Raw genomic sequence first — 15,672 nt, 5'->3', positions numbered from 1 at the left:
TATAATGTACTCATCACCATATATTGTCTATCACATTAAATCTGACATCACTAGCTTTTAATCTAAATCACTTTTAAAACACGATAGCCTCGCTAGCCTTTTAGCCTGCCATCTGTGCATCTGTGTCTCCTGTTTTTCTCTCGTGTGCCTTTTACAAGTCCGTCAAACAACTCGGTGATTTGGATTAGTCAATAAACGCAGTAAGCTATGCCGTCATCTCCTGTTATTGTCACTTGCATTTCCTGCCACATGTTAAATATAACCTCTGTCAGAGAAGAGGGCAGCACATGTAATAAATTCAGGGAGTAAGTCAGGCTGATGGAGAAGATTTCAGAATTAGAGACATGCATCCAAACTTCAATTGAGAATAATAAGAATTCAAGAGCTCTGTATATTGTTTGGTTCCGGCAGTAGAGCTTGAGCAGCTGGACAACTGGGTGACTGAAGCAGCATAGTCACAGATCAAAAAACTGCTCTTCCGTTCTGATTAGAATATTTAAAAAGTTCTCCCCCACTCAGTGAGAATCCTGTTGAAAGAGCCCTAGTTGCCCTAGGCGATTCTATTACATGGATAGTGAAAATAGAGACACAAATCTGCAGTCTGCTAAATATCTCACTCCGACGAACGGGGAGGGGGCCAGAACAAAAAACTTGAGCTGACATCATATTTGTGAGTTCTGTGAAGATTTCCAGTTAGGATTTAGACCGTATCATAGTACTGAGACTGCTCTCATTAGAGTTACAAATGATTTGCTCTTATCATCTGTTCGTGGTTGTTTCTCACTATTAGTGTTATGTTGGCATTAGTGGAATTGCATTGTCATGTGTCACAGTGCTGCCCTCTGTTCCCTGTGTTCCATTTCATAGCACTTTATATAAAGACTTGAGAACATGCTTGGGTTTTTAAAAGACTTATTTACATTGAAGTGTCAGTGAGGTAGAGAGATGCTGTACACACACACAAAAATACCTAAAATTAGACTGTGGTGTCTCCACCACATATTTCTCTTGAGAAATAGTTCTACCCAGGAATATAAATTCTCACACAATGCAGTGTTCAGTAAGTCTATGGTGTTCAGAGAGTGCAGTAGCGGCTGTGGATTACTTTTAAGAATGGCTATACCTGATTCAAGGTTATTTCCTGTTGTTTTTGTTTTATATTGTAGATTTAAAATTTTACGGTTTTTCTTTTTTCCATATTTTAGCCCTTGTGAAACCCTGCACCTTACTGGCTTGGGAGTAACTAAATAAAAAGGAAAACTGGCATTTAACAGCCTCCAGTCATTGTTTGAAGAACGCTAGATGATTTCCGTCATTGAACTGTGACAGCATAGTTTAATTCATACCCATCTGACAGTTATGACAGTTATGTAAATGACTTATCAGTTTGTGAAATGAAAAGATGTTGTAACGATCACAAGTTCAGTACGGAGTGCCAGAAGGCTCAGTACTAGGATCATTGCTTTTCACCACTGGGATATATCATTAGATATCATGGCTTTTTTTTTTTTTTTCTTTTTTGCAAACCCCTATTTAACTTGAAGCAAACTTTCCAATTTTCACTGACTTTGTAAGATGGCAAGCCACTCTAAGGTTACTGAAACCCTATGACACCAGGTTGTCCAGATGAAGGCCAAAGGGATGACCCTTTCAAGTATACCAAAAGAAGTTGGTCATTCCAAAACTGTCATTTCTAGAATATTAAAGCTCTACAAAGACACTAATTCGTTCAAGTACCCAAAAAGGTACGCAAGACCAATGCACGAGAGGACAGGACAATGCTGAGACTTTCAATGTGGAATCGGTTCAACATTGCAGCTGGAATTACTCGGCAGTTCAGAACTGAACACAGTAAGGATCTGTTTTGCCATACAGTGTCTTGTCATTTAAGAGAATTCAGACTGAATGCTCACTCTGCAGTGACCAAGCCTCTCATCAGCAGAAAGAGTCAAAAGGCTAGACTAACCTTTGCTGAGGAGCATGTTGTGTGAACAGAGGAGAACTGGTCTAAAGTTTGATGGGAAACATTATGTTCGGCATCAAACTGGGGAAAGATTGAACCCAAAGTGCCCAAAGAAGTCAGTGAAAGATGGAGGAGGAAGTGGCATAGTTTTGGGGATGTTTCTGCAGCAGGAGTTGGGCCAATACAGCTACATGGCAGAACCTCAGTAGCTGTTTATCAGAACCTCCTTCGGCAACATGTGGTTCCTTCACTGAAAGCATCTCCCAATCAGCCCGTAATTGTTATGCAAGACAATGCCCCCTATCACACTGCAAAACAACTAAAGCAGTTCCTTGAAAGTGAGAACATTAAAATAATGAGATGGCCGGCCCAGAGTCTGATCTAAACCCCATTGAAAATCTATATAAAATTATTGGCGACAAAGTTATGGCTAAGAAACCCACTGAACTGTGGAAGAGACTGGAAGAAGAGTGGACCAAGATCACACCGGAGCAGTGTGAGTATCTAGTGATGTCCTGTGGCCACAGATGTGCTGAGCTCATTCAAAGCAAGGGCCTCTATACTTCCTAATAATTTTTGACTGCTGTAAGCAAAACATTTTAGTTGTAATGTTTTTTTTTTGTGCTGTGTAACGACTATGACTTATGAGTTTAATGTCTCGGGGAATAATTAACTCAAAAGGGACTTAATATTCCATATTCATGAATTTATGAATATAATTTGCTAGTCGTCCATTACGTATTAAAATTTTCCGATAGGGAAAAATGTTTAATTAAATACAAGTAACCCTTTACGGAATTGCTTGAAATTATCCTACTAAGTTTGTCCTGCAAATTAGTTATAGACTTTCAAATCAATTCTCAATAAGGGATTACTGCTTTACGAGCACATAAGAAACATTAACTTTACTGATCAGGACAAAATCAATATTTCAAGTGGTCGTACAGTTTACTTTACTAAAATAGTAGCATAAGCAGTTAGGTAACGTTAGATCGTAAGTTTCATTGACTTCGTGTATGTGGCAGAATAACAGATTCAACTCATTAAAATGTCTTTTGGAGGTTTAATAAACACAGACTAAAAATAACACTACAATTCACACAGAAAGTACACACTAAATATGCATCAAGAGAGTAGAAATATAGATAGTAAAACGAAAGAATATGGTACATAAACGAAGATAATGAATAGACTGAACTTAGAGAGATAAAGAGAGAGAGAGAGAGAGAGAGAGAGAGAGAGACAGACAAAGAGAGTGGGGGGGGGGGGAACAGCTTTCCTTCAGTTCATCAAATACAACCTTCACGAAGTTAACTTGTCCCAACGGGAGAATAACACACCCTCTTAACAGCAGTTTGAATTTGGAAAATAAGAATACTTGCTTTAGTTTTGGCTTCTCGCGTGTGTGCGTGTGTTCCGAGTTCAAATATCCTGCGTGTCCGGCGGTTCTTTCCGAGGTCGGGGGGGGAGCGGCTGGTTGCTCTAGCGATGCTCCGTGTTCTCCTTCTGAAGAATGCCCTTGGGGCTAGTAATTTGATGCGATGCAAAAGCGAAGCGAGGAGGGAAGAGAGGAAGAGCTGGGGCCTGTGGGCCTCGGTTTCTGGTCCCACACAGCACATGGCTCTGTATATGGAGGCCCTCCCTGCTTGGCGGGACGTGTTGGTTCAGCCAGGGAGAGAAGAGAGAAGAAGCGACAAGAGAGAGGGAGGGCATCCGAGCACCTCCCTTTTAAGGGTCTGGAAGTAGTCCCACCCTCCAGGGTTAGACTTAACCAATGAGATTGTTGGGATTTCCAGGCGGGAAATTCCTCAGCAGATTTTATGGCTCTTTGGTCCAAGGCTCGAATCAGTGGGTCTCTGACCATTCATATTCTAATTAATGCAACAAACACACACTGCATTTTCTGAATAAGTGATATACATGGAAGTGTAAGTCGTGAAGTGAGCATTAATTTGATAGGAGACATGACATATATGAGGTTACCTGAACTACTAAGTTGTTAAGACAAAGACAAAAAGATGCAAAATACCATACAGAAGAAAAATTTTACAAGACAGTTATGTGTTTACATACAATGTCCTGGGGTGCATGTTCATTTATAGATGGTTGTCTATAATTTGAGGCAAAAACCTGTTTTACAAGCTTCGTGTCTTAAACTCTTTGTGTCTAAGACACTTTTCTGTGGCCAAATTCTTTTGGGCCATAAAACATCTTATCAGATGGTTTCCAGGGTAACGGAGAATCTTTCTCTGTTGTGTTGGGGGAAGGTCTGTTACTAAGCACAAAGCATTCAAAACATATTTGTTAAATGTAACTGGCGATTGTGTGTTTTTGTTTCGCCTGAGTCGCTACAGCTGCATTGGTTATTGTTCTCTAATTTTGATCACAGTGTTTTTGACAAAATAAAGGTTTTTGTTGAAGTACCTTGGTATTTTGCAAAACATGCTAGCAGAACAATGGTATACCCACAGCTAATCTTCCTTCAAATTTCAAGCAATGAATATCAACAATATTTCTGAAAAAAATCTAATGTTTCTAAATTGTTCTCTAATTTTGATCTCCACTGTAGTTGACGCAATTCGAGCTACGGTTCGAATACCCCTTTGGTCGAAAACGATGTACATCCTTTTCTCATAATATATCAGATCGGAAAGTTATTTATTTTCAATAAAAACTTATTTGAGAAGTGGAAATAAAGTGTCTAATGTTTGTTGGAACTGGGAACACTTCCCATAACACCTGATGACCTCGTTACATCATAAAAAGAATGGCATATCGCTAGTGTTAGTCTCTCTATCCCGAGGTTTATTGTAGTCTGCCGGATCCAGATGGTGTATCTGTGCCAAGACATGACCACAACACAGCCCTGACGTGTCCGCAAAGACCGTGTCAACTAGACTCTCCCCTGTGAAGGCCTCCTTCCCTTCCCTTCTCTTCTAAACAGATGCACACATACGTATTCAAACGATCTTGTCTATAGGCTGAACATGTAATGCTTGCTAACATGCCGTCGCTGTCTTCACAGATTTGCCTTTTTTGTGGTTTGCGCGGAGATGGTGATGGTATAGTTTCAAAATAATTTCAAACCTATTTCAGGGTTTGCCACCATATACCGTTGTCTTGCAGATGGGGTCCGGAGTAGCCTGATAAGCCAGACCCACATAAAGATGTTTGGTCTGGAAACTCACCATTGGCAGGGCTCAATCCGAGGGGCGGGATAAACGGTTGTCTTTCAAACTCCCTCTACACGCTATAGGATAGCGCTACCACCAACCAGAGCAACGAAGGTGAAACAGAGCTTGTTGATAGATTAAACATTCGCCGTATCCGGTCGGCAAAACTCCAAACACATCTTCCCTTTTTAAGAATGACTTCAGTGCCATTTTTTATTCTTTTCTCAGAGAAAAGCTTAACTCCAAGTTTTCGAGAGTCGTGCTCAATGCTGATTCGAAAGACCGCCGTTCACCAGTTTCTGTGTTTACTAGAAGCACGCAAACGCAACTCTGCTGTCATCATTATGGCCCCGCCCACCGACTCTTTACACGATGTGATTGGCCCGGCAAGAGTTAGGGGAATACAGCTCAGAAAGGTATTGAGAGTTGCTAGACGACATTTGCGGGCAGATTAAATTTGCTGCCGCTAGGGTGCGTCTAGATTTCTATAGGCTAGGTCCGGAGCGCATTGGGGGATTTCTGTTTTAACTGAATATGTTGTTGTTTAAGTGGCGCCAAATTAAATAACTATTACCTTTTATAACATAAATCAATCAAAAACTTACTTTACCATTTCTTCTAAAACAAAATTGATTTCCTATTATCCCTGTAAAGCTGCTTTGAAGCAATCTGTTGTAAAAAAAAGCGCTTATAAATGAAGGTGACTTGACAGGTGTGAAACTTTACTCGCTGAGGGCCCCTCTCCTGCAGAGTTTAGCTCTAACTAGCTCCAAATACCTGCCTGGACTTTTCTAGTAATCCTGAAGACTTTGATAGGCTGGTTCAGGTTTGTTTAATAGGGTTGTAGCTAAACTTTGAAGGAAAGTGACCTGAGAGTGAGTCTCAATCAGCTCTCTAATTAAGTAGTCAGCGAACTGATCAGGGAGTCTGCCATATTAAGGGCCAGAATCCTTTTAACATTTGCTCCCTAAAATGTCCCACAGTGCACTGTGAAAACTAGGGCTCATTCTTTCTAAGTTTTTAAAGGGGTGGTTGATAATGATTTTACTTATTGAACTTTAGTGTGTATAGTTGCTGTTTGACCATACACAACATCAGCAAAGTCACGACAGGAAGCAAAATATCATTTAATGAGCAAGTACACATGGGTACTGAATAGGTACTGATCAAACTAACCCTTGAAACGGAATGGATTCACACTTTTTTGAATTGGTGGTGCTTGGACCCTATCAGCTTAGCTCTCCTCTATAGTTGTGTCAACACTACCAGTATGAAACTGACCCAAGCAAGAATGTTTGCCCCCCTGGACAGTTTATTGTGACTGGCTAGCTGGCTCTAGTAGTTTATTGGGACAAGTGTGCTAAAATCTATCAGCCATTTTATCTATTGTAAATGTTACTGTGGTAGCAGAATCTTATATTTGTGTGTGTTTTTGAATAAAACTAATGCAAGGTTTTATGAAACTCCATGCAGGAAACTCCGTTCTGCTTTAGGAACAGAGATCATGTTTCATGACTAATATGACATGGCAATATTTGTTTTCTAATAACTCCTGATTCTGTCCTCGTGTGGCAGCTGCCACAAGAGCCTGGATGCTAGACCTGACTATATATATATATATATATATATATATATATATATATATATATATATATATATATATATATATATATATATATATATATATATATATATATATATATAAATTAATATTTAATAAAATATTAAACAAAATTAAAAGAAATAAACATTTGAAATATATCAGTCTGTTTGAAATGAAAGAAAAGAATATATTAGTGAAATAAATAAACTTTTTTTATGATATTCTATATATATTGACTCTGCTTCATGTCTTTTCTGTAAATAACATACAGTCTAAGTTGACACCACCAGTGAAATTAAATTTTTGGAAACAATTGTATACATTTTTTAGGTTATTTCAGATTATAATTTGACTCCACAGTAATGGCTCCACGTTGTTTTTTTTTTTTTTTTTTTTTTTTTTTTTTTTACAAATGGCTACTTTTAATTTTACATTATTTCACAGGCAAGGCTAGTCCTTCTTTGATCAGTGATTTGTTGACCAAACTCAATATCATGACATTGGCATGGAAAAGCTTACTTAGACTTCAATGTCGTAAAGTGGAGTACTGTGGATTGCTGTGTTTTGTTATGTGTATGTTAATCTGTGTGATTATATTAAGTTATGTCATGTAACATACAAAAAGGTTGCACCAATTAGAGAAGTGGGTATGGCTGTGGGCACCACTGAGAAAGGCAATTCTAAACAGCTTTTAAAGTTTTGACATCAAGTTTGTATAATTCAGAGTTTGGAAGCTCACCAGGCAGGGCCAGCTGGAGTTCACAGAATGTAATCTAGGATCAGACAAACTGGACAAATCCAAATACATTTCTAGCAGGGGCGTTTCTAGGATTTTCATTTTAGGGGGGCTTAGCCTCCAGTAAGGGCAGCCCATGGAAAAAATGGTAACACTTTAGTGTAGGGTCCAAATTGGTCTATTAGGTAGTAGCTTACAAACATGCACACCCTATAGAATATTGGCTGTTTATTATTACTTATAAAGCAAATATTAACACCTTACTGCATGGCCATAATGTACATGCATTAATCGTACCCAATAAAGTAGACAGGTTTATAATCACAGAGATCTGAAATGTAAGGGGCATGTGGGGGGACATGCTCCACTGAGAAAATGTTTCTTTCAATCAATCAATCAATCAATCAATCAATCAACTTTATTTATATAGCGCTTTTACAATGATGATTGTTTCAAAGCAGCTTCACAGTGTTGAACAGGACAATATTGCAACAAAATCTGATTTGGCTAGTTTGATTAGGATAGTTTACAGAATTAAATGTGACCTAATTAATACATTTAATTTGTATATTTAGTTTAATAACTTGGATCCTAATTTTAGTGTCCCCAACTGAGCAAGCCAAGCCAAAGGCGACAGTATGAGTCAATGAATCTTTCTATGATCTACATATGTGCATTTTAAGATGTTCTTAAGGCCAAAAAAATTGATAACAATAGCTTGAAAACCATGTCACTGGGCATTAAATTATTTGTCTCTCTTATCTCCACATCTCTCTTTTTTTCTGTTTTTATCTTGCCCTGTCTCTTCATAAAGCTGAGCTTTGACTGATATTGTTTTTTTTCATTTTTGTCAGTGAATAAAGTAAACATATGGTTTACATATTCATAATGATATTTAAGTTTTATTTTTCTTAGAGACATTCATTTACTGTTTATTAAAGTTTTAAGTTTATTAAATTAATTCACAATATAAACACATTTATTACTAATCTCATGCTCAAGCCAATACAGGCTGAAAAAAACTGAGTTTTCTTATATTTACTGAAGGTTACAAATGGAATTATATTAATTTACAATATATACACATTCATTATTTAATGCCTAATCTGATGAAAATGGCTTTGTTAATATTTCATGTTCGTTAATTAGGCCTACATTATGAATCACATAGGCATATTTTCAGTTAAAAATGGAATTATGACAAAAGTTTATTAATTTGCCTATACTCTGATTTGATTGGTTTTCTCAAATATTTTGACACTGATGAGTGGTGACAGACCAATGAGGCTCAGATTTACACACACACACACACACACACACACACACACACACACTTCTGCTTCTACTTCTGAGTTCTGAGTTCACCAAATAAAAAAGACAATTGTGTCATTTAATTACCTTTATGATGTTTCAAACCCACAATATTTTCATTCATCTTTGGAACACAAATGAAGATCTTTCTGATGAAATCTGTGAGTTTTCTGTCCCTCCATTGACAACTACACAACTACCATTTTGTTGCTTCAGAAAATTTGGACTAAACCTTTATATGGATTAGTTATACGGCCTCTTTATTAACTTTTTAACATGCTATCGCTTTATATGATGAATTAATTTAGGCAGTTAAACCTATATTTCACATAAAGATTGATCAGCAAACGTAAACAAGCTCAACCGAACCTTTGTTCTTGTGGAAACTCAAACGTAACACATGAGAATGAACCTTATTGATTCTTGTAGAAGCTCAAACGTGCTGCGTAACGCTTGAGAAGGAACCTCATTGGTTCTTGCAGAAGCTCAAACGTGCTGCGTAACGCGTGAGAAGGAACCTCATTGGTTCTTGCAGAAGCTCAGACGTGCTGCGTAACCGTGGAAATCAATTTTTGCGACACGACTAAAGCGTTATGTTGTGACACTTCCCCTCATTTCGGCGTTCAAATCGGTTCAAATGCAGCACTGCCTTCCCGGAATGCTGTGCGGGCGCATTAAAGTTGCTTAACGTCACCAATAGGAATAAAGTGGAGTGCGGCGCAACAGAAGTGTTGCACACACACAAGTGGATCTGCTTCTTAACACATGAGAAGGAACCTCATTAGTTCTTGCAGAAGCTCAAACTTACTGGGTAACACATGAGAAGGAACCTCATTGATTCTTGCAGAAGCTCAAACGTGCTGCGAACCTCATTGGTTCTTGTGGAAGCTCAAATGTGCTGCATAACATACGATAAACCTCACTGGTTCTCACATATCAAGAGTACCTACTTGAGCTTCTGTTTACCATATCTGATGTGTTTGTTAAAATTAAAATTAAAATAAATGTTTAAATTAAATCTGTTCATCATATAAACTGATTTCTTCAAAAAATTTGGACTAAACCGCTCAATATCATATTAGTTTTACTTTTATTTTTATGTTTTGAAGCGTCAAAGTGGTAGTGGCGTTAAATCATTTAAATCTCTTTAAAAATCAGTTGTCCCCCAAAGATCAAATTCAATAAGATCATATTTTTGTAATTTCTGCTTACAAGTAAAACACACATTAAGACAAGAGTCACTATATAATGAAGATCGTTAACTGAAGGCATCACCACATAGGCCTACTGATGTTTTTTTTGTTTTGTTTTTTCTGAAATGTCAGATCACATTTTCATAGTATGTTATAGCCTATTTCATAGCCTATACATTTGCTAGATTCTGTTTTCCAAAACAATGGCTTAAGATTGAATTAATTAGCCTAATTATTTTTTGCTGTTTCGTTAATTTTATTATAAAACCTTTAAATAGCCTAATACTTTTAATGAAACTTTAATACAGATATGTTGTGGAAGATTACGTTTTGCTTAGTTTTGACAGAATTTTATATTTAATATAATTTCAAATTCCTTACCACTATAGCCTATATTAAATATTCCCGTCATTCCACACGACACGACAAATCGCGCTGTCCTTTGTCGCGTCGCTCGCGGTGGGGAAATCCTTACCCCGCCTCCTGTAATACGATCAGCTGAAGAGCTAACAGAGCCCACGCGCCTCTTCATTCACTTCTTCTGCTCAACTTTAATTCATTCACTTGTATGCAAGAGACGCGCGCGAGGATGTGGGGGATTCTTTCAGGTCGTAGCAGTTCTTTCGCGGTCTCCGCACTCTGTGCAGCGGCTGTATATTTGACCCTGTGGACGCATGTAGTCCGGTGTGGGAGCTTCGCTTGCTCGCCGCCGGCGGCGTCGGTGCAGGAGCTCGCGCGCCGCTCAGGGGTCGTGTTTGAGGGGAGGCTTCAGGAGGAAGCGCGAGCAGAGCGGAACTGGACTGTGTTGCCGGTGAACGCCTCGCGTCAGGTGCGCGTAAGGGTGCAGCAGGTGTGGCAGCTGAAGGCGGGAGGGCTGCTCAAGGACTCTGTGGTGTCTCTTATCTGGTTTGAAGGTGGCAGATGTTTCCAGCTCAGCACCGGAATTCGGTACATGTTCTTCATGGAAGCCACTAATGACACGTCCGTGTTCACGGCAGTTTTCCCACCGGTGGAGACCAAGCGCACAGTGAGGAAGGATGTGAGTCAAGTGCTCTGTCAAGACTGCGGTAAGACCCTTATAACTGTCTCTTCACACACACGTGAGTTTAGTTCAGTGACACACGGCAGCAAAACTGATGCTGGAACTTTCTATTTTGTTTTGTCTCCTGACTGTTGATGTTGGTGCTGATGTGGAGCTCAGAGAAAAATACAGTGATGCTATCAGATGGTAATATTATGGTACTGAATTTACAGGACACGCCATGATTCTTCAAAAAATACTGTGGTAATGTCCATTGTACACTTAGCAGTGGACATAGTCTATATTACAGTGTGCATTTGAACAAAACATTTTGCAATCTGATGTTCATTAAATAGACTAGTTAAGCAAACATCCTCTGAAGATCATCAGACTGCTCTCAGAAGGTGTTATGTCAGACACAATATTGTTTCGAGCTTGTTTGAACAGCTTGACATAATGGATGGGTGCAAAATTTAAATTTTTGTCACTCCAAGGTCATGCACGTCATGCAAAAGAACTATTCAATAGCTGGACTGTCATTGCCTTAAATCTCTGTTTTTGGCAGGGTTTCCTCAGAGATTATTACCACTAATGTCATCACAAGATTCTGATGGATTACACAAATTCCTGCTCAACCTTATTGCTGATGAATTAAACTAACCCTATGATTTGAGCTAGGAGACATTACAAGAAGCTTTCGGCTTGATGGACTGTCAGGGTTTACTTTGATTAGCTCTGAATCATGTCACATCATGTACTCGCAGAACGTGAGGTTGGTAGGTTAGATGAACAACGAAAGGCATCTAAAGTAAAATAGAATTCTACTTATCATTTGCCTGCTTGTGTGTTTTCTGTCAGATTTCTAAAATATGTCAGGTAGCCAATGTCTACCTTTGCTTTGTGCTTCAACACAAAGTCCAAGTCTAGTTCAGTTTTAGCATCTGGGTTTTAGCATCAGGTGCATTTAGTACCTTTCTCTCTTTGCTATGTGCACCAACAATCTTGAAGACCGGGTAGTACACATCATAGTGAACCAGTTTGTTTGGGTTATTAATGGTTAATAGTTATAAGACCAGCAACAAAACAGCAATTGTGATTGAAATTAACGAATATGTATTTTTGGCTTTGTGATCGAGCTGCCTTTGTTTGAATTTGGCAAGATGAAATCCTCCAGTTTCAAGTATTGCTTCATCGACTGTGTACAGCAGTAATGCTGTAAGAAGCTTTGAGATGTTCATGAACTCAGTGTTGCAGTGTTTTTTCTCATTCATAAATAGTACAATAGATTCAATAAGTTGTAAGTCTTGAGTGTTCGTGGAGCAGTCCAGTAGTGCTGTGCATTACACCAGTGCAGCGTTTCTCTGCTGGCTTTTAATCTCAGTATTGAGAGTTCATCTATATCCAGTCCTTCACTTGCTAAATGGTCTCCTGAAAATATCTGTCTTCTTTATAAGAATTTTGAATAGATTATCATAGAGCTTTTGGTTTTTGAAGAATAAAAAAGCATGTGTCAAATTAATACATTTGACACATTGCTGAAATGATTTTGACACTTTTTTTTAAGTGTTCAGAATCAGATTGGGAAAATCTGTTATACCATGATATATGCTACAATTAGTAAAAGCTATACTTAATATTAATCATATTTAAGCACTAATTTTCAAGAATTTTGTTTTTCAATTTCTATAATGGCACAGAAATTAATTGATTTTAAAGGCTTTGACTCCTAAGGGAACTGCAAATTCCATCCTTCTGTCAGATAATAACGTTATTCATTTTCTTTATTGAAGCTTATTGATTTACAATTGCCTGTAGCAGGAGAAGGTATTACTGAATGGACCATGGGTTTAGCACAAGCAAAGAGGAATGCATAATGAAGAAAAGGGGAAGAGAAAACTGCAACCATCCAGCACATTGTAATGACGTTTAAAATGGTTTAAATTGCTGCATCTCTTGGACTGTTATAAATCTAAATTTTGTACTTCATTCGGCAATGTACTTCATTCTTCAAAAATTGCAATGGCATGCTCACAAACAATCAGTACAGTTTACTAATTATTTAACAGATAAATGGATTTTTTAGATCATATTGAATCAACTGGTGTTGTAAAAGAAACCGCAGAGGTTAATTTGTAGTATTTTGAGTATTTACTAGAGAATTTATTTGAAGGACAGACAGCATGAGTTGGATCTGTTGCAGATGAATATGAGAGCTGAAGTTAAGTCTGGACACATATCTCAGAAGGGTTACAGAGATAGCCCAGTCATAATCCCCTGTCCTTTCACAGATTATCCCATAATCCCATCTTTATTCTGCATTCAAATGGCCCACATTCAACATGAGCTCCTACAACACCAAAAGTGTGACAGTCTACAGTTTTATGTCGCTTGCTATCTAGTTGAAATTGCTATAGTGTACTTTAATTGGACAAATTTGTATTATAATACTAAATAAAATCTCTTGGGTCTGTGTTTGTGTAACTTCAGAAGCGACACAAAGTTGCTTGAACAAAATTATATACAATTATATTGGGGGGGGGGGGGGGGGCGCTACATGGTTATAGCCTTGCTTTGGTGCACTGTTTAATGCGGTTCATTTGAATAAGTGTGAGCGAACTACCATCTAAACCCTGGTGCCCATCAAACAAGTGGATCAAGACTTATCCACTTACAGAAAAATCTAGTGTGGTAAGATTGAAATATGAACGTAACACGGACCAAACACATCTACAGGACATGATGTCTTGAGATAAAAAAGGCCTAAAAAGGACAGAATGCTCAAGCATACTTGGTTTCTCTCGTCATAGACTGCATCCAAAAACTAAGAAATGCTGCCTTGGAGGAAGCATTCCAAGGTAGGAAGACATCAAGGCAAGTCCCAATACAATTTTAGGTCTCCTGAGGTTCCTTCATCTGATCGTTATTTTTATTTATTTTTATTTTTTGAAGGCAGCATTGCCTTGGACATCCCACAATCCTGAACATTCTATTCAGTGACAATTGAGCTAAAAAAAAAAAAAAGATGTGTCTAAACGTTGCGGTTGCTGGTCAGTATGTGACCAGTTTTTGACCAGTTTCCACTTCTGATGTAATTTCTGTTGATAAATTACTACTGTAGTAATTAAATATCTGTTTAGTTCTCACCAAAGCTTGCTCTATTTTTCCTGTAGATCATTCAACTGTTACTCTGCTTTAGAAGTCAGTGCAAAATGTTTTGTGAGGTACCTTAGTGCTCAAACACTGCCTGCAGAGTCATTGCCTGTAATTGCATTAGATGCTCGGTAAGTTCAGTCGCAATATTTACATCATAAGTTATTACTATTATTAAAAATGACAGTGTGAAGCTGCTTTATAACAATATTGCATTGTAAAAGCGCTATATAAATAAAGTTGACTTGACTTGAAAGCTAAGTGAACCAGGACTAAGGCAGTGTGTTGCACCAAAGCGTTTTTAGCCAGCTTTAGAATATCCGCAGAAGTGTTACTATTATCTACTTTCGCAGATAGTTTTTTTTTATTGTTTCTATATAAAAAGTAGAAGCAGAATGTGGCGGTTGGTCAGTGTTGTATTTGTCCCACTCCTCCTCCACATTGAATTGGATGGCATTGAAATGGAAAAGTGACAGTGGTAATTGTTGCATTTTACACAAATTGAACATTCTTTGACTCTTGGCGACCAGTAAACACGCTTGGTGCTCAGCATGAAATAGACGGCCAGAATCTCATTAGGCTGCTGTTGTTTTAAAAACGTGGCACTCCTATTGAAAACAACTGTGAAAATATGCTAGCCTCTGGAAAACGTGCTATTTTTTTAGGATAGGCCAAAAGAATTAATTACAAGTGTGAACACGCCACACGTAATGTAGTGTAGTGCAGAATATCTCACCTTTTGCTTTCGAGGGCCACTGTCCAGTTCCAACCCTGATCAAATCAATCAAGGTCTTTATCAAGGTCTTTAGGACACCTTGATAATTACAGTCAGGTGAGTTCACCTGAAACACACTCTAAAACTGTGAGTGTTTCAGTGTTTTAGCCGAGTATAGTTAAAGTGGTAAGTAAAGTCATTTTAAATGGAAAAGTTTGTCTCAGACATTTGTTGTAACTTGTTACTCATTTGGCAAGTTGAATGGGAGTCATATGAGAAGGGAAGAAATCTGTCTTTACCACTGGAAGTACCCTGTATCTGTTCCAAGTCCTGCTTATGAGACTGACAAATGCTCCATCCACATTCTAAGATTTGTGGAGCTGCTGGTCGGGCCTGCGCTGAAAAATGTGTCATCTGTCTTGATGATCTGCTAGTGTTTAGCTGGAACTTTACAGAACAAATAAAAAGCCTCAATAAATTGCTTTTGTGAATGTCACTTTTTTGCACAACAACAAATGTCACTCCTCAGCTTTGATAAATACAGCAATGGTGGTCAATGAGGGTCAGTGGGGAAGACCAATCAATGGGTGCGTTAACATGCACACCAGTAAGCTGATAACTCCCAAAAAATCAGCTTATTGAAATAACCAGTTTTCCCCGTTTACATGCAAACCAGTAAACGGACAACGTAAGTAAACCGCGTTTACATGACTTTATTTATTAACCGGGTTATTCCTTGTAGTGACGTCAAAAATAATAACGTCTGTATATCTGACTGAGTTTTTCAAATGTTACATCAGTTGTGTT

The 15,672-nt window shown here is 38.2% G+C and overlaps 1 protein-coding gene across 6 annotated transcripts in view; it reads left to right on the top strand.

The window, feature by feature from the left end:
* Positions 1–10,531: 10,531 nt before the first annotated feature.
* nrg1 (neuregulin 1) overlaps positions 10,532–15,672 on the top strand; it is a 96,973-nt gene continuing 91,832 nt past the window's right edge. For 4 of the 6 annotated variants that reach the window (XM_067434285.1, XM_067434281.1, XM_067434280.1 and 1 more), the window contains exon 1: positions 10,532–11,046. In XM_067434285.1, coding sequence (XP_067290386.1) covers positions 10,548–11,046 — 499 coding nt within the window. In that variant the 5' untranslated portion in view covers positions 10,532–10,547. The remainder of the gene's footprint in view (positions 11,047–15,672) is intronic. The other 2 variants (XM_067434284.1, XM_067434282.1) reach the window with 1 other exon arrangement.

This window comes from Pseudorasbora parva, chromosome 23 (genome assembly GCF_024679245.1).
Source record: "Pseudorasbora parva isolate DD20220531a chromosome 23, ASM2467924v1, whole genome shotgun sequence".
Taxonomy (NCBI): domain Eukaryota; kingdom Metazoa; phylum Chordata; class Actinopteri; order Cypriniformes; family Gobionidae; genus Pseudorasbora; species Pseudorasbora parva.
Note: the sequence above shows the minus strand (reverse complement) of the source record. Positions and strands in the feature narration are given on the sequence as shown.